Source organism: Ovis canadensis, chromosome 2, assembly GCF_042477335.2.
Source record: "Ovis canadensis isolate MfBH-ARS-UI-01 breed Bighorn chromosome 2, ARS-UI_OviCan_v2, whole genome shotgun sequence".
NCBI lineage: Eukaryota > Metazoa > Chordata > Mammalia > Artiodactyla > Bovidae > Ovis > Ovis canadensis.
The window spans coordinates 29,464,219-29,486,048 of NC_091246.1; the positions used below are offsets into that span (position 1 = coordinate 29,464,219).

Genomic DNA, 21,830 nt, shown 5'->3' on the forward strand with positions numbered 1-21,830 from the left:
AAAACTGATCCTCCCTTATACCATTCTTTACTTATACCATGTTAGGACCCCAAACATATAAGGTCTTAATTCTTGGAACCTGTAAATGTTACCTTATATTATAAATATTTTGCAAATGTGATTAAGTATTTGAGATGGAAAGATTATCCTGCATTATCTGGGTGGGCCTAAATATTCTTATAAGAGGGAGGTGGGGGAATATTTGACACAGACTGAAGGGAAGAAGGCAATGTGACCACAGAGGCAGAGAGGAGAGTGATGCAGCCACAAATCAAGGAGTGCCTGGTGGCCTCAGAAGCTGGGAGAAAGGAGGAGCAGGTTTTCTCCTAGAGCCTCCGGAGGGAGTATAGCCCTATCAACCCCTGGTTTTCAACCGAAAGTGATGCTGATTTTGGACTTCTCATTGCCACAACTGTAAGAGAATAAATTCTTGTTGTTTTAAGCCACCAAACGTGTGGGAACTTGCTATAGCAACCATAAGAAACTACTATACCTTGTTTCATTAAGAGACTTTCAGATTTTAGGAAGAGATCCTCTTATAATCTTAAATTAAATATAAAAAAGTTGCTCAGTTGTGTCTGACTCTTTGAGACTCCATGGACTATACAGTCCATGGAATTCTCTAGGCCAGAATACTGGAATGGGTAGCCTTTGCCTTCTCCAGAGGATCTTCCCAATCCAGGGACTGAACCCAGGTCTCCCACCTTGCAGGTGGATTCTTTACCAGCTGAGCCACAAGGGAAGCTCCTTATAATCTTAGGGGTAGGGACAATCCCCCAAGGTCAGCTCCTACTGCACCAATATGCTTTGCTATAATCTCATTTAAATATATTAATCATGGCTGTGCACATATGCTGTAAAATCAAGACTATTGTAGTCAATCTTAGTTTGTTTAAATGGAAAGGCTGAGCTTCAGAAAAGCTGTCAGGAAAGTTATATGTACAATGTGTGTGCTGTGTGCTGTCACTCAGTTGTGTCCGACTCTTCGCAATCCTAGGGACTGCTGCCTGCCAGATAGGATTTTCCGGGCAAGGATACTGCAGTTAGATTGCCATTTCCTCCTCCAGGAAATCTTCCTGACTCAATGATTGAACCCATGTCTCTTCTTTACCATTGAGCCACTGGGTAAGTCTTTACATGTAGACATGTCTAAGTAAATGCACAAACTATACCAGAAGTGGTCAACAAGCACAAAGTAAGAATTTAATTAATTCTTGTAGACTGATTTACTTACTCACTTAACAAATTGGCTGTTTAACCCTATAGGAAGAGCAAGGTTTCAGAAACTTAGAAAAATAGATTATTTCTTACTTGGCTTCATTTGAACTACTAACCATAAACAAACACTTTTCTATTAAATTATAACTAGTAAAACACTTTACAAATGGATTGGATAATGATTTTTAGGAGTAATTAATGGCTCATTGAAGTTAAACAAATTAGAGGGGGCTGTTATATTGGGGAGAGATGTTAAGTGGCCTCAGGGTCTTGAATACCACCACATGAGATTTGTTCATTCCACTATGGTTTAAACTTCCAGAGATGGGATAAAGAATTTATATCTTGTTTCACAAGTAAGCAAAAGAAATCTAGACAGATTCACACAAAAATATCCTTTCACAGATAATTGTTAAGTTATACCAACTGCATTTCATCAAAAGCAGAGCTAAGGCTTGGTTACTTGGCTAAAATGGGACTGTTTCAATAAGGAACACTTACCTAAGTTACTTTGCAAAAAAGTGGGAATAGAAGAAGAAAAGGAACGTAATGGTTAGTAATAACACAACTCTGTAATGCATTATTTAAGAGATAATGTTGTTAGCAGATTTCAGGAGTTTGAGCAATAATTCATTGTCTTGTTTAAATGGCTTTTTCCTGAATTTAGATATTTCTTAAATTTATGGTTTCAGCATATTTGCTTAAGGGAAAAAAAGAGTCCATTTCCCATCCATTGTGTTTTTATCACATTCCAAGAAACAAAGGAGATGCCATTCTTTGGAGCAGCACGAGTTACACAGCCTCCAGTCAGGTATTGCTCAAGGCAGACAGTCAAGAAGTAGCAGGTTTTTCCACCCTCTGCAATCTTAAGGAGCTGTGACCCAAGGGCAACTGTAAAACCCACGTGGTAGAATAACTTAGATTTCTTTTGATAGACTGAGTAAACAAACGGACAATGGTTCAACTTAATACAACAACAGAACTCTAACACACATGAGAAAACTTCGCAGCAACCACTTCAGAACTGTCAGGACTTAGTGAGTGGCTAACAACTTATTTTTCTTTCCAATTCCAGGACAAACCAGAGAAATCAAAATATTCACCCAAAATGTAAGATGTATCATTTCTAGGTACTCTTCTTCCAGCTTGCTTATAATAACAGCCTCCAATCGGGGATTATGGAAACTTTCCACTTTTCTCATTATAAAGCTTTCCCTCACCCAGACAAGAATTGCGTCCTTCCTTATATCATGTTGTTTCCATGTAGGGAATAAGTTGTTCCCATGTAGGTGCTCTTCATTTATTTCCACGTGTGAATGATACTTGCGTTGACCGCCATGCATGTGTACATACTCAGTTGCTCAAGTGTCCAATTCTTGCCACCCTATGGACTGTAGCCCACCAGATGCCTCTGTCCAAGGGATTCTCCACGCAAGAATACTGGAGTGGATTGCCATGACCTCCCCCAGGGGATCCTCCTGACCCAGAGAGACGCATCTCCTGCGTCTCCTGCATTGGCAGGCAGATTCTTTACCACTGAGCCACCTGGGAAGCCCCATTGATCCCCCCAACTACTTCTAAATAAAGAAAAGAAAAAGAACAAAACAAAAATTTCTAGTCATTCGCCATACAATATATATTTCTGTAACCACCCGAGAATTCCTGGCTGCTAGCTGTGTTTGAAAGGAAAGAGATTTTACTTCAAAGAACATAAAATAGACATTTTTAATAAATTGATTTTTTAAAATATTTGTACTTCTATGAAGGTTACTAATTTAATTTTAACTGAGTTTTCAAATTGATATGCACTATAACTATTTTATCATATACATATAAAAGAGTTATGGGTGAGCAGTTGAGGGTGTTTATTTTCTAAAATACATTTTCTATAACGAAAATGTTTTTTATATAATTTTTAAGTAACTTTTTAAAAGGCCTCTGAATTAATTTCCTCAAATCTTTAGCCCTCTATTTTCTCCTCTATCCAAGACTTTTCTTTTAACCATGTAAACCTAAATCCTAACATTAAACGTAATTAAACCACTGATTTTAGAAGTAGATTTCTTACATCTCAAGAGAAGTACTTCGGATACTTCTCTTGAAGTAAGACAGTCTATCCTCTTGAAGGAAAACAATAATCCATAATTCAAAGAGTGGGGAAGCAAAAGTGGTTTCCACCCTTTTTCCTCAACTCTTCTTTTTATTAAGACAAATTTTCTGTAATAGCTCATTTCTGTTGGTTTTAAGACAGGCTTGAAAGGCGAGAAGACCTCCTGACTGGGAAAAACAGGACAGGGGCATAAGAAAATGCACCCCGTCTCGGCAGACCCACCCAGCCCATCCCTTTGCCTCCTGAATTTTGGGCAGTGACCAGTCATAAGCTTTGAGGAACTGCCATTCCGCTCTGATTCTTCTCAAATCCAGCCAGTACCACCCTCAACCAGGGAGGGAACACGTCTGCCTGAGGGCTCGGGGTTCCTCCAGCCTGTCCAACCTTTGCTGTTGAATAAGCGGGAGCCCCTAGACAAGACAGTTCTCAGTCCTCCCGCAGATTTTCACCAAAAACTCTAGGACTAAAGGAGGTACAGAGTTACACTGAAAATCCAATTGGGGCTCCCTGTAAGCTGCTTTTCATGAACCCAGCCGAACATAGGAATTCGAGGTAATTAGCTGATGTTGGTTCCCAGGAAGGCGCCGGACCCCTCCTCAGCACTGCCCACGGACCCCCAGCTCTTCGTACTCGGTCCCATTGAGGCTGGGACGGCCTTCCCTGGGACAAGTTGGAACAGAGTCGCATCACGCGCCCAGAGTACCCACGCCTGGAGGCCCTGCCCGCTGACCAGCTCAGCCAATCGCTGCGCGGGCAGGCGGGAGGGGCGGGGCCGGGCGGGCCGCAAACCCAGGCCTTAAAGGCTGAGTCAAGCGCGACCTGGCCCGCACCTCCTGCCTCGGCGACCTTTGGAGAGATAAACGTGTGACCGTGGAGTGCGCCTGCGCAGCTTTGGAAGCCGCAGGTCAGGGACCCAGTCGGGCTGAGGCGGGTTCGGGCCAAAGACTGGAGGAGGCGATATCCAGGGACTCGAGGGAGGGAGTAGGCGCGACCTCCAGGAAACAACAGCGTCTATCCGCCGGGAGTTAACGAGGTTGGGTCGGCACCGCCTCGAGCTTTGGCCTCCTTGAGGTGGTGTAGGGGGAAGGGCTATTTTGGGGAAATCCAGGGGCGAAGCTGAGACCACAGCGGGTACTAGGCGGGTTAGTCTCTGGGCGACAGCGGGCACAAAGTCCCGGTGGATCGCTGTAGTCTGACCTCTGAACGCCGGGTTACGGGACCAGTCGCTCGCTGCGCCACAGTAAACATCCTCTGGAAGCGACTGGCTTGTGCGGAGGCCTGAGAGTGGGCCGGCACGTTCCTGGGCTGGCCCCACCTGCAACGCTGGTGCGAACTCAGCCCGGCCGGGTTCTCCGAGCCCTAGGAGTCAGAGTCGGGCCCTGTCCGGCACGAGAACTGGGGCTCAGGTCGCTGTTGTGATCGCGTGCCAGTTTGAGGGAGAGGGTAGGAGTGTGGGCTACACAGGACAAGGTGAAGGACGGGTGGAGGGCTGGGTGCACTTCGGCCCACCTAGTACTGGGGAGGCTTTTCAGAAAGTTTTCAAGTAGCGGAGATTCGAAGGTGTAACTCTCTCTGCCGTATATTACTCAAGAAGAAAGGTGTGAGGTAGCACCTAATTTTTCGAGATTCATGTCTGTCCCTACTTTGGGTCAGGCGTCCTGATAAATACAATTTTTCGTCACCTGCGTACCTTCTTCAGTAAGTAACCTGAACCAGCGGTTTCCTAGCTATTATTACCTTAAGACTCCGACCCATAAGATGGCAGAGACCCTTGCGTGCCTGTGTGCGTGTGCATTCAGTCTTGTCTGAATCTGCGACTCCTGGACTGTAGCCGCCAAGCTTTTCTGTCCATGGAATTTTCCAGGCAGAAATATCTAAGTGGGTTGCCATTTCCTTTTCCAGAGGATCTTCCCAACCGAAGGGCTGAACTGGAGTCTATTTCGTCTCCTTCACTGGCAGGCGGGTACTTTACCAGCTGAGCGATCCTTACCATGGTGAATTTTCAGTGCACTCATGGTGAAGTCGGTTTCAATTCCTATACCACTTGTCAGCCTGTTTTTTCAGTTTGATGGCTGAATCAAAATGTAATAATTTTGTGTAATATTTTATCTGTTTTTCTCCATCTGTATCTTTAACCTTTTTCTACAGGCCTTTCATAAATATTTGAGAAGATCATTTAAATGTTCTCAGTCCACTATAGTGGCTGTGACATCTCAGAAGTAAGCTTTTTTTTTGTTATAAGGATTGGCCTCATCAAATACTTATTAATTTCTTTTTCTTTCTTAGGTTTTTGAAACATGAATCCTTCATTCTTCCTGACTGTCCTTTGCTTGGGAGTAGCCTCAGCTGCTCCAAAACTTGATCCAAATTTAGATGCACATTGGCACCAGTGGAAGGCAACACACAGGAGGTTATATGGCATGGTTGGTAACATCTGAAAATGTCCAAAGGGACCCTCACAGAGAATGGTCTGTGCTGTTGGTCTGAATAGTTTCTGGAGTAGTTTTGTCAACTTTGACCAAGGTAGTAACTTAATAGCATATATTTCTGAGCACAGCATGGGCATATATTCCTGTGTGGGAGTTTGGAGAACAGCAGTATAAAGCCATTCCTGACAATAATTTTTCTCTGTCTGAAAATCCATTTGGTGAACATGGGTTGGGTTTTAAGTAGAAATAAAAATGATCAGTTATATGTTTACATCTAGAATGAAGAAGGATGGAGGAGAGCAGTGTGGGAGAAGAATAAGAAAATAATTGACCTGCATAATCAGGAATACAGCCAAGGGAAACATGGCTTCAGCATGGCAATGAATGCCTTTGGTGACATGGTGAGTGTGGCAGGAGTTGCTGAATTTTTTGTGCCTCCTCTGCTCAGTACTTTAGCAAAATAACTTCTTACTTTTTCTACATTTTATTTACTTTTCCTTAAAGACCAATGAAGAATTTAGGCAGGTGATGAATGGTTTTCAAAATCAGAAGCGTAAGAAGGGGAAACTGTTCCGTGAACCTCTCCTTATTGATGTCCCCAAATCTGTGGATTGGACTAAGAAAGGCTATGTAACTCCTGTGAAGAATCAGGTATGACAGTATTCAAATCCAGATCTTCTTAGGCATGTTTAGGTATATGGATTGTTGTTGGTCTTTGTATCTGTCTTGTAAACTGATGGCTCTTTTATTTTCAGGGTCAGTGTGGTTCTTGTTGGGCGTTTAGTGCCACTGGTGCTCTTGAAGGACAGATGTTTCGGAAAACCGGCAAACTTGTTTCACTGAGTGAGCAAAACCTGGTGGACTGCTCTCGGCCTCAAGGCAATCAGGGTTGCAATGGTGGCCTAATGGATAATGCCTTCCAGTATATTAAGGAAAACGGAGGCCTGGACTCAGAGGAATCTTATCCATATCTTGCAACGGTAAAAGGAGCTCCTTATCTTGTCATTACAGCTCTGCTTTCTAACATTTTCAGAGATAAGAGACACCTTATTCAGCATTCACATTTTAGATGCAAACTGTTAGAACTGCCATTATAAATTATCAGCTATTACAGAGGTCTCTGATTTTAGACAGTTAACATAGTTTGTCTTTTATGCAACGTGTAGAATATGTGTGCCATTCTATGCATGCATGCATGCAAAGTCACGCCAGTCATATCAGACTCTTGTGACATCATGGACTGTAGCCCGCCAGGCTCCTCTATCCATGGGATTCTCTAGGCAAGAATACTGGGGTGGATTGCCATGCCCTCCTCCAGGGGATCTTCCTAACCCATGTCTTATTGTGTCTCCTGAATTGGCAGGTGGATTCTTTATCACTAGCGCCAGGTAGGAAACACCATTCTGTATATAATGCATATTTCTCCATAGTGAAAAATTTATTATGGCCAGGTAGATCTTAATGGCCTCATTGAAGAAATATCTACTACTTTTTCAACTTCAGACCAATCAGTAGCATTTTTCTGGGCTGCTTTATAACAAAATTGACTTAGAAATCATTTAAGTTGCAAACTGCTGAGTCTTAATGGTCCTAGAATTCATGTTGCCCAGGAGGTGAATGGTAGTAATCAAGTCTTTTCCCCCTTTACCTTTAAAAGGACACAAGTAGCTGTAACTATAAGCCTGAGTGTTCTGCTGCCAATGACACTGGCTTCGTTGACATCCCTCAGCGGGAGAAGGCCCTTATGAAGGCAGTGGCAACTGTGGGCCCCATCTCTGTTGCTATTGATGCAGGCCATGCATCCTTCCAGTTCTATAAATCAGGTAGGTGTTTGTCTTTTATTATAGAAATTCAGGCAGTCAGAAGTGGAAGACACCACCATAGTTGACTTTGGCATGGAGTCCTGTTTTCTAGGACTAAAGAATTTTGAGTATATTCATTTAATAACGATGTTTCCACTTGACATTATACTTTAAGCATTTTCTCATGATGACAAACTCTTCATAAATATTTTTAAGTGGCTATGTAATTAATTCTTTATGTACAACCTATATGTAACTATTCTTCAATTGTTGGGCCCTTTTTCAAAGTATTTTACTATTATAGTTAGAACTGTAAAGGATCTAGTAGTTGAAGTATTTTTTAGTTTTAAGTGGAAATTTCTAGTAAAGTTTTATTTTTATTTTTCATCAGTCATTGTTTTTGGTTGACTATTTAAGTCTTATTTGGAATTTGTTTATGATGTTTCATTGAATTTTGAGATGCTTCTATTAATTAGTCGATAGAATGAGTTACTTTCATGTGTCACTTGGAGCTCCTTATCCCAACACTGAATTTTACTCTCCCAGGTATTTATTATGATCCAGACTGCAGCAGCAAAGACCTGGATCATGGTGTTTTGGTGGTTGGCTATGGCTTTGAAGGAACAGATTCAAATAACAATAAATTTTGGATTGTCAAGAACAGGTATAAAACCCCAAATGTTATATTTTAAATTGAAAAGGGAAGTATTTAATTAAAGGTGCAAAAAATTTGAAATCCCAGAAAGTTGTTCTCCTTGTTAGAGTAAACAGAGAAGTACTAATATGTGATTATACGATTCTTTGGTGAGTTTGTTGGGGTTATTATTATGTATTTGTAACATTGCATTTTTAAATTCTGAAAATTTTCTTAATTCAGAAACACATCTAGCCCAGTGGTTTTAGATAAAGAATTTTTCACCTGTAGAGTTGAGAGCTGCCTTCCTTTTTCTTTTTTTAAGAGGTAGAGATTTTATTTATTTTTGGCTGTTCTGGGTCTTCATTGCTGTGCTTTTTTTAATATAAATTTATTTATTTTAATTGGAGGTTAATTACTTTACAATATTGTATTGGTTTTGCTGTACATCAACATGAATCCGCCACAGGTATACACATGTTCCCCATCCTGAATCCCCCTCCCACCTCCCTCCCCATACCATCCCTCTGGGTCATCCTAGTGCACCAGCCCCAAGCATCCAGTATCATGCATCGAACCTGGACTGGCGATTCGTTTCATATATAATATTATACATGTTTCAGTGCCATTCTCCCAAATCATCCCACCCTTTCCCTCTCCCACAGAGTCCAAAATGCCTTCCTTTTTCTGTCTCTAATTTTTGAACAAGGAATAGTGGGCAAAAAACATTTGCCTCTGCTGATTGTTTCAGTCTGAAAGATTGTCCAAGAGTCCAGTGGCCTCTGTGCATCCTTTCTTTCTATTATTTGATGTCCTGCCATTGCATTTTACTCCCAGTGCTTAGAGGTCTTTGAGGGCTGTAAGAATCAATTTTCACAGCTAAAGCTCTTTAAAGTGAGGTGTAAGATAGCCTGTGGAAACAGACTGCTACATTGGAATCTCAGTTCTGCCTCAGTTTCTTACCTTAAAAAGTAAAGATAAGGACCCAGAGGAGTAATATAAATATATGTAACAGAACTTAACAATTGTACCTAATACATGATAAGTACTATTTTAATTATTAGTTATTATTAATGAAACTAATGTGTACTTGATTCTTTGTATAAAATGGAAAACATGTTCTTCTTTCAGTTGGGGTCCAGAATGGGGCTGGAATGGCTACGTGAAAATGGCCAAAGACCAGAACAACCATTGTGGAATTGCCACAGCAGCCAGCTATCCCACTGTGTGAGCTGATGGATGGTGATGATAGAGGACTTGAGGACAGCATATCTGGAGGAATTTTATCTTAAAACTGACCAGACCCTTACTGTATAAGATCATACGCTTGAATCATTGAGGATCCAAGTTGTGATTTGAATGCTGTGACATTTTTATAAGGGTAAAATGTTACCACTACTTTAATTACTATTATAAATAGCTTTATAATGTTGAAGACTCATTGCTTAACTCTAAGACTTTTGAATTTTCATTTTTGAAAAGGATATATAAAACTCTGCCTTTTACAATAAATTTTAATTCAATACATAAAGGTAGAACTTTCTCTTTTTAATGCATTAACTTGTAGTAGTTGGGGTATATAATTGGCCTATAAAGACATAAGTGAATGTGTCAATGTTGCATTAGGATTAGACACTGGGTGACTTTCCAAATATTTTAGTTTTAAATATGCATATTTTATGTCAACTGTATTACCTAATGTTCCCAAAAGTAAATTTAATGGTTGTGATTAACAGATTTTCAGGTGCTTGTTAATAACTGGAGAAATGTGTTCAAGATCCATAAGAAATGAGGCTGAGCTACAAGAATAGTCCTCTGGCCTCAGAAGACTGACAAGAGATCACTAGGGCACATTTCGGCTTAGCTACCTAATCTCTGAATTAAAGAACCTCAGAAAGGAACAAAAGAGGCTAATATGGCTACAGAGTGACTACAAATAAAACAGTATTTTTGTATACTTAAAAGATGGGAAGGAAATACGCCAGACTTCTGGATGAATTAGGGATGATTATTTTCTTTAAGCTGTTCTGAAGAAACCATGTATTTTTATTAGGAAAAAAATTGTAAAAATTTAGGTACATTTCTTGCAAGCTAAAGAAGCACGCATACATGTTCCCAGTCAAGGATATACAAAGAATACACTGCAGAAGTATTGAATTTAGCCATAATCTGTTGTGAAGGAAATAGAGATGGAGGACAACTGGAACCTTATCCACAAAACCTTTAATAGTCTTTGTCCACAGCCATTTCTGGAAAATACAGTTTACCACATTCAGTCAGGCTTTCCTTCATCTTAATTTTACAACAGCAGGCTAACTCAGTGCTGTCTACAGACTCCTGAAACACTAAAGACTAAGCAAACATGTAGATGCTAAATTGAGTGAAAGTATGATGGCTTTTTACTTAAATAATAGTTTCAAGTCTGCAAAGCAGAATACCTCCTGTAGATGTCTTAAATTGTATTTTAGTATATTTGATGTTTCTATAACTTTAGCTTGCAAAAAGTTCCAAACCACATCTATCATCTAACAGGATTATTTTTTCAGAGGAGACAATAGACTTGAAATAGAGCTGGAAACAAACTTGATCATCACAAAAATCTGAAGTACAAACTTACTGCAAGTATTTCTATAGTCCAGATATTTGAATAGATCCTTATAATAGTTAAATTGCAAAGGAAGTAAAGAAAGATGAGAGCGAATTCAGCAAATTAATTTCTGTGGGTATGTAGCTTTAACACTTGCATGCATGTATGCTAAGTCACTTCAGTCATGTCTGACTCTTTGCAACCCAATGGATTGTAGCCCACCAGGCTCCTCTGTCCATGGGATTCTCCACGCAAGAATATGGAGGGTTTTACCGTGCCCTCCTCCAGGGGACCCAGAAATGGAACCCATGTCTCTTAAGTCTCTTACACTGGCAGCAGGTTCTTTACCACTAGTGCCACCTGGGAAGTCAAAGGGAAGGAAAGGGCTCTGTAATAAAGCTTCATTCATAGCACATACTTCAGTCAGTATGTATTGAAGATATTTTGGGGCTTCCCTGTGGCTCAGCTGGTGAAGAATCCACCTGCACTGTGGGAGACATGGTTCAGTTCCTGGGTTGGGAAGATCCCCTGGAGAAGGGAAAGGCTACCCACTCCAGTATTCTGGACTGGAGAATTCATAGACTGTAGTCATGGGGTCACAAAGAGTCAGACTTGACTGAAGTGACTTATGCATGCATGCAAGTGTTAGAGCTACATACCCATATAAACTGTTTTTACAAATTCTTAAAATTTGTAAACATTTTAAAAATTCTTAAAATCAGGTATAGCCTGCCTATTTCTGTTAATAATTGGTGATTGATAAAAGATAGAGCAAGAAGGCCACAGTAAGTGTTTTGCATGTAAAATTTGAATTTGGTCATATTTTCTAATCTTAGTTACCTTTTGACTGGTATAAAAGCCTGAAAAGCAAAGGAAAACTTCTGAGATTTAGAAAAGCAAATATCAGTGATATCTTTAAGCAGTGGAGAAGGAAATGGCAACCCACTCTAGTATTCTTGCCTGGAGATTCCATGGACAGAGGAGCCTAGTGGGCTCCAGTCCATGGGGTTGCAAAGAGTCGGACATAACTGAGTGACCATCACTCACTCACCGACTCACTTTAAGCACAGAATTTCACAAATGTCTACGATCATCTCTACTTCTAAATAATAGACTATTGCCAAGAGCTACTCCATAGTCTTGTTCCTTAGTACCATATTTTGAAACTTTTGTACTTTATATATATTCAAGTATTAAAATCCCGCATTTATGTGACAACACTATGGGCTCTGGGGGCACGGGAGTAAAGCAGTCACAGTCCCTCCATAATGGAGCTCCCATTCTCATGTTGCTGAGCCCATGCATAACCTCCATCCCTGCCATAATGGCTGCTTTGTTCACAAGCCCATTGGCAATGATAGGAGTGGCTGGGTAAAGAATCTGGTATCCACAGCACACTTCATCCTATTCACTTGATTTACCGAGGTCACTCTTAGGTGAGCATTCACCTAGGACTCAGAGAGCTCTATCCACATACCTCTTCTCCAGACCTCTTTGTTGTCTCCAGACCAATGTTCCAGTTATGTTCCAGATCTGATCATCCAGCCAAACCATGGCCACAGTCCATGGATCAGTATATACTCATACATCTGGCCATTTTTCCTTCTAAGCAAAACGAACAAGATGCTCAACATTCTGCTCACAGGGAGAATTATCCTTTATCCCTGTTTTAGGAATGTCCCAGAAAAGGACTTTAATGCTGCAGCTGTCCATTTCACTTGGCGCCTGCATATCATGCAAAACCTTCTGTAGCCCATATTTAAATATTCATTCTTTACTAAGGCCCAGTAGCAATATAAAAGCTGTTTCTCTAAAGAGTAGTTATCCACAGAGGATACCATGACTTTGTTCCAAAAGCCAAGGGTCTGCACTAAGATTTGCCTATCAGTCTCAATGGTTCCAAATAGCATCTCTCATTGCTATTGATACTTTAAACACAATTAGATCTACTGGATCACCCAGCCCAAGTGGCAGAGCAGCTTACATGGCAGCATTGGCATCCTGGACTTGTTAGAGAATCTTGTTCTGTCGTTGTTCAGCTGCCCAGTCATGTCTGACTGCAACCCACGGACTGCAGAACACCAGGCCCCTTTGTCCCTCACCATCTCCAGAAGTTTGCCCAACTTTATGTCCCTTGCCTCGGTGATGCCATCCAGCCATCTCATCCTCTGACACCCTCTTCTACCATGGATCTTTCCCAGCATCAGGGACTTCTCCAATGAGTCAGCTTTTCACACACATCAAATGACCAAAACACTGGAGTTTTAGCTTCAACGTCAGTCCTTCCGAGTATTCAGGGCTGATTTCCCTTAAGATGGACTGATTTGATCTCCTTGCTGTCCAAGGGACTCAGGAATCTTCCCCAACACCACAACTTGAAGGCATCAATTCTTTGGCACTCTGCCTTCTTTATGATCCAGCTGTCACAACCATACAAGACCACTGGGAAGACCATAGCCTTGATTATATGGACTTTTGTTGGCAGAGTAATGTCTCTGCTTTTCAACACACTGTCTAGGCTTGTCATAGCTTTCCTGCTAAGAAGCAAATGTCTTCTGATTTCATGGCCACAGTCATCATCTGCAGTGATTTTAGAGCCCAAGAAGAGGAAAGCTGTCACTACCACATTTTCTCCCTCCATTTGCCATGAAGTCATGGGGCTGGATGCCATGATCTTAGTTTTTTTAGTATTCAGTTTTAAGCTGACTCTTTCACCCTCCTCCTTCACCCTCATCATGAGTCTCTAGTTCCTTTTCACTTTCTGCCATTAGAGTGGTATCATCTGCATATCTGAGGTTGTTTATGCTTTTTCCACTTATCTTGATTCCAGCTTGTAACTCATCCAGCCCAGCATTTCTCATGATGTGCTCAGTTCAGTTCAGTTCAGTTCAGTCACTCAGTCGTGTCCAACTCTTTGCGACCCCATGAATTGCAGCACGACAGGCCTCCCTGTCCATCACCATCTCCCGGAGTTCACTCAGACTCACATCCATTGAGTCCGTGATGCCATACAGCCATCTCATCCTCTGTCATCCCCTTCTCCTCCTGCCCCCAATCCCTCCCAGCATCAGAGTCTTTTCCAATGAGTCAACTCTTCTCATGAGGTGGCCAAAGTACTGGAGCTTCAGCTTTAGCATCATTCCTTGCAAAGAAATCCCAGGGCTGATCTCCTTCAGAATGGACTGGTTGGATCTCCTTGCAGTCCAAGGGACTCTCAAGAGTCTCCTTCAACACCACAGTTCAAAAGCATCAATTCTTTGGTGCTCAGCCTTCTTCACAGTCCATACATGACCACAGGAAAAACCATAGCCTTGACTAGATGGACCTTAGTCGGCAAACTAATGTCTCTGCTTTTGAATATACTATCTCAAATTAAACAAACAGGGTAACAGTAGACAGTTATGTCGTACTTCTTTCTCAATCTTGAACCAATGAGTTGTTCCATACAGGGTTCTAACTGTTGCTTCTTCAGCTGCATACAGGTTTTTCAGGAGACAGGTAAGATGGTCTGGTATTCCCATCTCTTTAAGAGCTTTCCACAGTTTATTATGATCCACACAGTCAAAGGCTTTGGTATAGTCAATGAAATAGAAGTAGATGTGTTTCTGCAATTCCCTAGCTTATATCTGTTTTCTTCACAGGTCAAATAGGCAAGTAGAATGAGAATGGGGTGAAAATTACAACCCCTGCATCCATCAAGTTCTTGATGGTGGTACTAATCATTGTAATCTTGAGGGAATGAGTCATTCCTTTTGGTTTATTATTAATATTGTGCTTGATAGAGGCAGTTCTAGTGGCTTCCAATAGGCTTTTCCTACCATAATATCCCTCAGTCCACATGTAACCCCTTCATGAATCACAACTTTGTCATGGTGAAGGGACTTACATAACTCAATGAAGCCATGCCATGCAGGGCCACCCAAGAAAGATGGGTCATAGTGAAAAGTTCTGACAAAATGTGCTCCACTGGAAGAGGGAATGACAATCCACTTCAGTATTCTTGCTGTAAGAACCCCATGACCAGTATGAAAAGGCAAAAAGATATGACACCAGAAGATGAGCCCCACAGGTTGGAAGTTTGCTACTGGGGAAGAAGGGAGGACAATTAATAATAGCTCCAGAGAGAATGAAGAGGCTGGACAAAAGTGGAAAAAATGCTCAGTTGTGGATATATCTGGTGGTGAAAGTAAAGTCTGATGCTATTAACAATATTGCATAGGAACCTGAAATGTTAGTTCTATGAACCAAGGTAAATTCGACATGGTCAAGCAGGAGATGGCAAGAGTGAACACCAACATCTTAGGAATCAATGAACTAAAATGGCAAGAATGGGTGAATATAATTAATATAACCATTATACCCATGACTATGGGAAAGAATCCCTTAGAAGAAATGAAGTAGCCCTCATAGTCAACCAAAGAGTCTGAAATGCAAGACTTGGGTGCAATGTCAAAAATGACAGAATGATCTCAGTTCATTTCCAAGGCAAACCATTCAACATCATGGTAATCCAAGTCTATTCCCCAACCACTGATGCCAAAGAAGCTGAGGCTGACCAGTTCTATGAAGACTTAGAAAACCTTCTAGAACTATAGGGGGTTGAAATGCAAAAGTAGGAAGTCAAGAGATACTTGGAGTAACAGGCAAGTTTGGCCTTGAGTACAAAATGAAGCAGAAAAAAAGGTAATAGAGTTTAGAAAAAAAGGTAATAGAGCTTTGTCAAGAGAACACACTGGTCATAGCAAATACCCTCTTTCAACAATAAAAATGACAACTCTACACATGGACATCACCAGACAGTCAACACCAAAATCAGATTGATTATATTCTTTGCAGCCAAAGATGGGTAAGCTCTACACAGTCATCAAAAAAAGACCTGTAAATGACTGTGGCTCAGATCATGAACTCCTTATTGTCAAATTCAGACTTAAATTGAAGAAAGCAGGGAAAACCACTAGACCATTGAAAGAGTCATTTCCTAGGCAGGTTGATAAGAACCCCAAGGAGAGAGGGGTCTGGAATTCTCAGGGAGGAAGAAAGAACAAACTTTTTTTCCCCTCTACATTCCTTAGGATTATATAACAATGTATCCTGCCTAAGGACAGTCTCTGGATTAAACCTTCTGGCTAATCCTGTTATCTTAAAATGTAAATTATGGGAGTAGGTCTGGTCTTTACAAGGATGATATAACAATAATTATCCTGCCTGAGGACAGTCTCTGGATTAAACCGTCTGGCTAATTCTGTTATCTTAAAATGTAAATTAATGGGAGTAGATCTGGTGAGGACTTTACAACCTCCAGACATTCTTTGGATTCACTGGAGAGTATATAACTCCATTGCTAACACTAGCAAGGGGGTACTCTTTCTGCCCCCTTCTGATGTTTATGTCAGAAGCTTTCTCTATCTCCTTTATACTTTAATAAAACTTTATTGCGTAAAAGCTCTGAGCGATCAAGCCTCGTCTCTAGCCCTGGATTGAATTCTTGTCCTCTGGAGGCCAAGAATCCTGGCGTCTTTGTGTGGTTCAGCAGCAACATTTCACCATCCAGGTATGACCTAAATCAAATTGAGAACCCCCTGAACAGTATGAAAAGGCAAAATGATAGGATACTGAAAGAGGAACTCCCCAGGTCAGTAGGTGCCCAATATGCTACTGGAGATCAGTGGAGAAATAACTCCAGAAAGAATGAAGGGATGGAGCCAAAGCAAAAACAATACCCAGCTGTGGATGTGACTGGTGATAGAAGCAAGGTCTGATGCTGTAAAGAGCAATATTGCATAGGAACCTGGAATGTCAGGTCCATGAATCAAGGCAAATTGGAAGTGGTCAAACAAGAGATGGCAAGAGTGAACATTGACATTCTAGGAATCAGCGAACTAAAATGGACTGGAACGAGTGAATTTAACTCAGATGACCATTTTATCTACTACTGCAGGCAGGAATCCTTCAGAAGAAATGGAGTAGCCATCATGGTCAACAAAAGAGTCCGAAATGCAGTACTTGGATGCAATCTCAAAAACAACAGAATGATCTCTGTTCGTCTCCAAGGCAAATCACTCAATATCACTGTAATCCAAGTCTATGCCCCAACCAAGGGAACATTTCATGCAAAGATGGGCTCGATAAAGGACAGAAATGGTATGGACCTAACAGAAGCAGAAGATATTAAGAAGAGGTGGTAAGAATACACAGAACAATTGTACAAAAAAGATCTTCACGACCTGGGTAATCACGATGGTGTGATCACTCACCTAGAGCCAGACATCATGGAATGTGAAGTCAAGTGGGCCTTAGAAAGCATCACTATGAACAAAGCTAGTGGAGGTGATGAAATTCCAGTGAAGCTATTTCAAATCCTGAAAGATGATGCCGTGAAAGTGTTGCACTCAATATGCCAGCAAATTTGGAAAATTCAGTAGTGGCCACAGGACTGGAAAAGGTCAGTTTTCATTCCAATCCCAAAGAAAGGCAATGCCAAAGAATGCTCAAACTACCACACAATTGCACTCATCTCACATGCTAGTAAAGTAACACTCAAAATTCTCCAAGCCAGGCTTCAGCAATATGTGAACCATGAACTTCCTGATGTTCAAGCTGGTTTTAGAAAAGGCAGAGGAACCAGAGATCAAATTGCCAACATCTGCTGGATCATCAAAAAAGCAAGAGAGTTCCAGAAAAACATCTATTTCTGCTTTACTGACTATGCCAAAGCCTTTGACTGTGTGGATCACAATAAACTGTGGAAAATTCTTCAAGAGATGGGAATACCAGACCACCTGACCTGCCTCTTGAGAAACCTGTATGCAGGTCAGGAAGCAAAAGTTAGAACTGGACATGGAACAACAGACTGGTTCCAAATAGGAAAAGGAGTACGTCAAGGCTGTATATTGTCACCCTGCTTAGTTAACTTCTATGCAGAGTACATCATGAGAAATGCTGGACTGGAAGAAGCACAAGCTGGAATCAAGATTGCCAGGAGAAATATCAATCACCTCAGATATGCAGATGACACCACCCTTATGGCAGAAAGTGAGGGGGAGCTAAAAAGCCTCTTGATGAAAGTGAAAGAGGAGAGTGAAAAAGTTGGCTTAAAGCTCAACATTCAGAAAACGAAGATCATGGCATCTGGTCCCATCGCTTCACGGGAAATAGATGGGGAAACAGTGTCAGACTTTATTTTTTAGGGCTCCAAAATCACTGCAGATGGTGACTGCAGCCATGAAATGAAAAGACGCTTACTCCTTAGAAGAAAAGTTATGACCAACCTAGATAGCATATTCAAAAGCAGAGACATTACTTTGCCGACTAAGGTCTGTCTAGTCAAGGCTATGGTTTTTCCTGTGGTCATGTATGGATGTGAGAGTTGGACTGTGAAGAAGGCTGAGCGCCGAAGAATTGATGCTTTTGAACTGTGGTGTTGGAAAAGACTCTTGAGAGTCCCTTGGACTGCAAGGAGATCCAACCAGTCCATTCTGAAGGAGATCAGCCCTGGGATTTCTTTGGAAGGAATGATGCTAAAGCTGAAACTCCAGTACTTTGGCCACCTCATGTGAAGAGTTGACTCATTGGAAAAGACTTTGATGCTGGGAGGAATTGGGGGCAGGAGGAGAAGGGGACGACAGAGGATGAGATGGCTGATGGCATCATGGACTCGATGGACGTGAATCTGAGTGAACTCCGGGAGTTGGTGATGGACAGGAAGGCCTGGTGTGCTGCGATTCATGGGGTCGCAAAGAGTCGGACACTACTGAGAGACTGAACTGAACTGAACTGAAATCCCTTATGATTATATAGTGAAAGTGACAAATAGAGTCAAGGTATTATCTCTGGTAGACAGAGTGCCTGAAGAAGTATGGGCGGAGGTTCATAACACTGTACATGAGGCAGTGACCAAAATCATCCCAAAGGAAAAGAAATGTAAGACAAAGTGGTTGTCTGAGGAGACTTTACAAATAACTGAGAAAAGAAGAGAAGAAAAAGGCAAGGGTGAAAGAGAAAGATATACCCAGCTGAAGGCAGAGTTCCAGAGAATAGCAAGGAGAGATAAGAAAGCCTTCTTAAGTGAACAATGCAAAGAAATAGAGGAAAATAATAGAATGGGAAAGACTAGAGATCTCTTCTAGAAAATTGGAGATATCAAGAGAATATTTCATGCAAGGATGGGCACAATAAAGGACAGAAATGGTAAGGACCTAAAGGAAGCAGAAGAGATTAGGAAGAGGTGGCAAGAATACACGAAGAACTATACAAAAAAGGTCTTAATGACCTGGATAGCCACAATGGTGTGGTCACTCAACTCCAGCCAGGCATCCTGGAGTATAAAGTCAAGTGGGCTCAGGGAGCATCAGTACAAACAAAGCTAGGGTAGGTTTTAGAATTCCAGCTGAGCTATTTAAAAATCCTAAAAGATGATGCTGTTAATGTGCTGCACTCAATATGTCAGCAAATTTGGAAAACTCAGCAGTGGACACAGGACTAGAAAAGGTCAGTTTTCATTTCAACCCCAAAGAAGGACAGTGACAAAGAATGTTCAAACTACCATATGATTGTACTCATTTCACATGCTAGCAAGGCTATGCTCAAAATCCTTGAAATGAGGCTTCAGCAGTATGTGAACCAAAAACTTTTTGATGTACAAACTGGGTTTAGAAGAGGCAGAAGAACCAGAGATCAAATTGCCAACGTACATTGGATCATAGAGAAAGCAAGGGAATTCCAGAAAAACATCCACTTTTGCTTCATTGACTACATGAAAGCCTTTGACTGTGTGGATCACAACAAACTGTGGAAAATTCTTAAATAGAGGGGAATACCACACCAGCTTACCTGTCCCCTGAGAAACCTGTATGCAGGTCAAGAAGCAACAGTTAGAACTGGACATGGGACCATGGACTGGTTCAAAACTGGGATAGAAGTACATTAAGACTGTATATTGTCACCCTGCTTATTTAATTTATATGCAGAGTACATCATGCGAAATGCCAGCCTTGATGAATAACAAGCTGGAACCAAGATTGCCAGGAGAAATATCAACAACCTCAGATATGCAGATGATACCACTCTAATAGCAGAAAGTGAAGAGGAACTAAACAGCCTCTTGATGAAGGTGAGAGACAAGATGGCGGAAGAGCAAGTGAACGTGGAATACATCTCTCTCCTTGGATACATTAGGAATACACCTTAGACAAAGAATATCTTGCAGAACACCAGCTCAGAGTGGCCAGGAGTCCCTGACCACCAGAAAGGAATATATAGATCCATATAAAACTTGGTAAGATGAAGGAAAGAGGGGGGAAAAAAGAGTGAGCAGTACTAGATCTGCACCCAATGGGTGGGGGAACTGACACAGCGATCGGCAATTCTTGCTGTAGCCCTACATACCCTGGAGAGGGAGACAGTTCCTAGAAGCCACAGTGGCTGGAAGCTCAAGTGCAGGGATTGGAGAGCAGTCCCAGGGTGAAGTCTGCTGTTGACTATGGGTAAATGGCCCAAGAGGATGTGAGTCAGGAGATTGAAGTTTGAAATGCCTGTGAAGGAAAGCTGAGCAGCTGTGGAGGCAAGGCGATACTCCTGAGTCACACACAGTGGGTGGAGCCATCACTGCAGCCTCTCTCTTCCCACACACCAGCACCAGTAACAGAGCGATAGAGAGAGTCCATAGAGGGTGGCCCTTTAAGTGCCTAATGTGTGGAGCAACAGAGAAAAACCAGCCAAAGAGGCCCTTGGAATGTTAACTGCCAGAGGCTAGGAAAATACTCTAATTGGGCCATTGTTCTTGCAGCTTCCCTCAGAGCTCAGTTGGTAAAGAATCCGCCTGCAATGCAGGAGACACCAGTATGATTCTTGGGTCGGGAAGATCACCTGGAGAAAGGGATAGGCTATCCACTCCAGTATTCTTGGGCTTCCCTTGTGGCTCACTTGGTAAAGAATCTGCCTGCAAGGCAGGAGACCTGTGTTTGATCCCTGGATTGGGAAAATCCTCTGGAGTTGATGGCAACTCACTCCAATATTATTGCCTGGAGAATCCCCAAGGACAAAGGAGCCTGGTCAGCTGGAATTCCATCACCTCCACTAGCTTTGCTCCTAGTGATGCTTCCTAGGGCCCACTTAACTTTGCACTCCAAGATTTATATCTTTTCCCAAATTTGAGAAGTTTCAGACACTATTTTTTCAAGTACTTTTTCAGTGCTACTCTTTTTTGCCTCTCTTTCTGTGTTTCTGATGGCATGTGTGTTGACTCTTGTTATTGTCCTACAAGTCCTTGTTTTAAATTCTATTTTGTTGTTGTGGTTTCTCACATATGGTGATTTCTATTGATTTGTCTTCATATCTCTGAATCTACATTCTGTTGTGTCCACCTTACTATTGAGCTTATACAGCAAGTTTTTCATTCTGATTATAGTATTTTTCAGTTCTTTAATCTTCATTTGCTAATTTTTTGAATTTTTATTTCTTTGGTTAGATTTTCTATTTTTTATGTTTCCAAAAATATGTAACTGCTTATTGAAACATTTTTAAGATGACTACTTTAAAACCTTTGTCAGATACTTATATCAGATATCTTGGGGTTGGTATCTGTTCATTGTCTTTTCTCATTTCTTTTGTGATTTTCCTGGTCTTGGTAAAACACATGGTTTTTTGTTGTTGTTGTTGTTATATCTGAGATATTTTATATGTTATATTATGAGATTATGGATCTTATTTAATCTTCTTTTTAGCAGTCATAGTTCAAGGGCCAGGTGGGTGTATTTGTTCAGCTTCCTGTCAGGATCTTCCAAAGCATCCTGGCCAAAATAGGGCACTGACTCATGCTCCTTTATTGCAAATGGGTAGGGTAAAAGTTCAGACCCTTCATCACCTCATCGTCATCTCTCTGGGAAAGGTGGGACACTGACTCACATCACATTGTCGTCTCTGAGTGATGTACGATCAACTCACTGCTTGGCTCTACTGCCTCCCAGGTGGGAAAGAAGAATGAGCAGAAGGCTGACTTACACCATTTTGTTACTGCAGGTAGGGGTAAAGTGTCAGCTCCCCATGGGGCCCC

At 41.5% G+C, this 21,830-nt stretch overlaps 1 protein-coding gene across 14 annotated transcripts; it reads left to right on the forward strand.

Annotated features, from left to right (window-relative positions):
- The first annotated feature begins 3,715 nt into the window (after positions 1 to 3,715).
- Positions 3,716 to 9,724, forward strand: CTSV (cathepsin V). 14 transcript variants are annotated; one of them, XM_069575710.1, is made up of 9 exons: positions 4,063 to 4,232; positions 5,231 to 5,322; positions 5,615 to 5,751; positions 6,036 to 6,158; positions 6,262 to 6,408; positions 6,513 to 6,737; positions 7,415 to 7,580; positions 8,106 to 8,223; positions 9,325 to 9,724. In XM_069575710.1, exons 3-9 carry the CDS (start codon positions 5,626 to 5,628, stop codon positions 9,422 to 9,424), a joined length of 1,005 nt encoding a protein of 334 aa, XP_069431811.1. In that variant the 5' UTR covers positions 4,063 to 4,232; positions 5,231 to 5,322; positions 5,615 to 5,625; the 3' UTR covers positions 9,425 to 9,724. The 14 variants fall into 14 exon arrangements, with proteins under 14 accessions (XP_069431806.1, XP_069431811.1, XP_069431812.1 ...); XM_069575711.1 differs by having other exon boundaries at positions 4,088 to 4,232; positions 5,231 to 5,287; XM_069575714.1 differs by having other exon boundaries at positions 4,112 to 4,232; positions 5,231 to 5,291.
- The last annotated feature ends 12,106 nt before the right edge of the window (positions 9,725 to 21,830 follow it).

Coding starts and splice junctions, on each gene's coding strand:
- CTSV (XM_069575705.1), top strand. CDS start 5,626: ATGAATCCTTCATTCTTCCTGACTGTCCTTTGCTTGGGAGTAGCCTCA. Junction 5,752..6,035: donor ACAGGAGGTTATATGGCATG/GTTGGTAACATC, acceptor GTTTACATCTAG/AATGAAGAAGGATGGAGGAG. Junction 7,581..8,105: donor CTTCCAGTTCTATAAATCAG/GTAGGTGTTTGT, acceptor TTACTCTCCCAG/GTATTTATTATGATCCAGAC.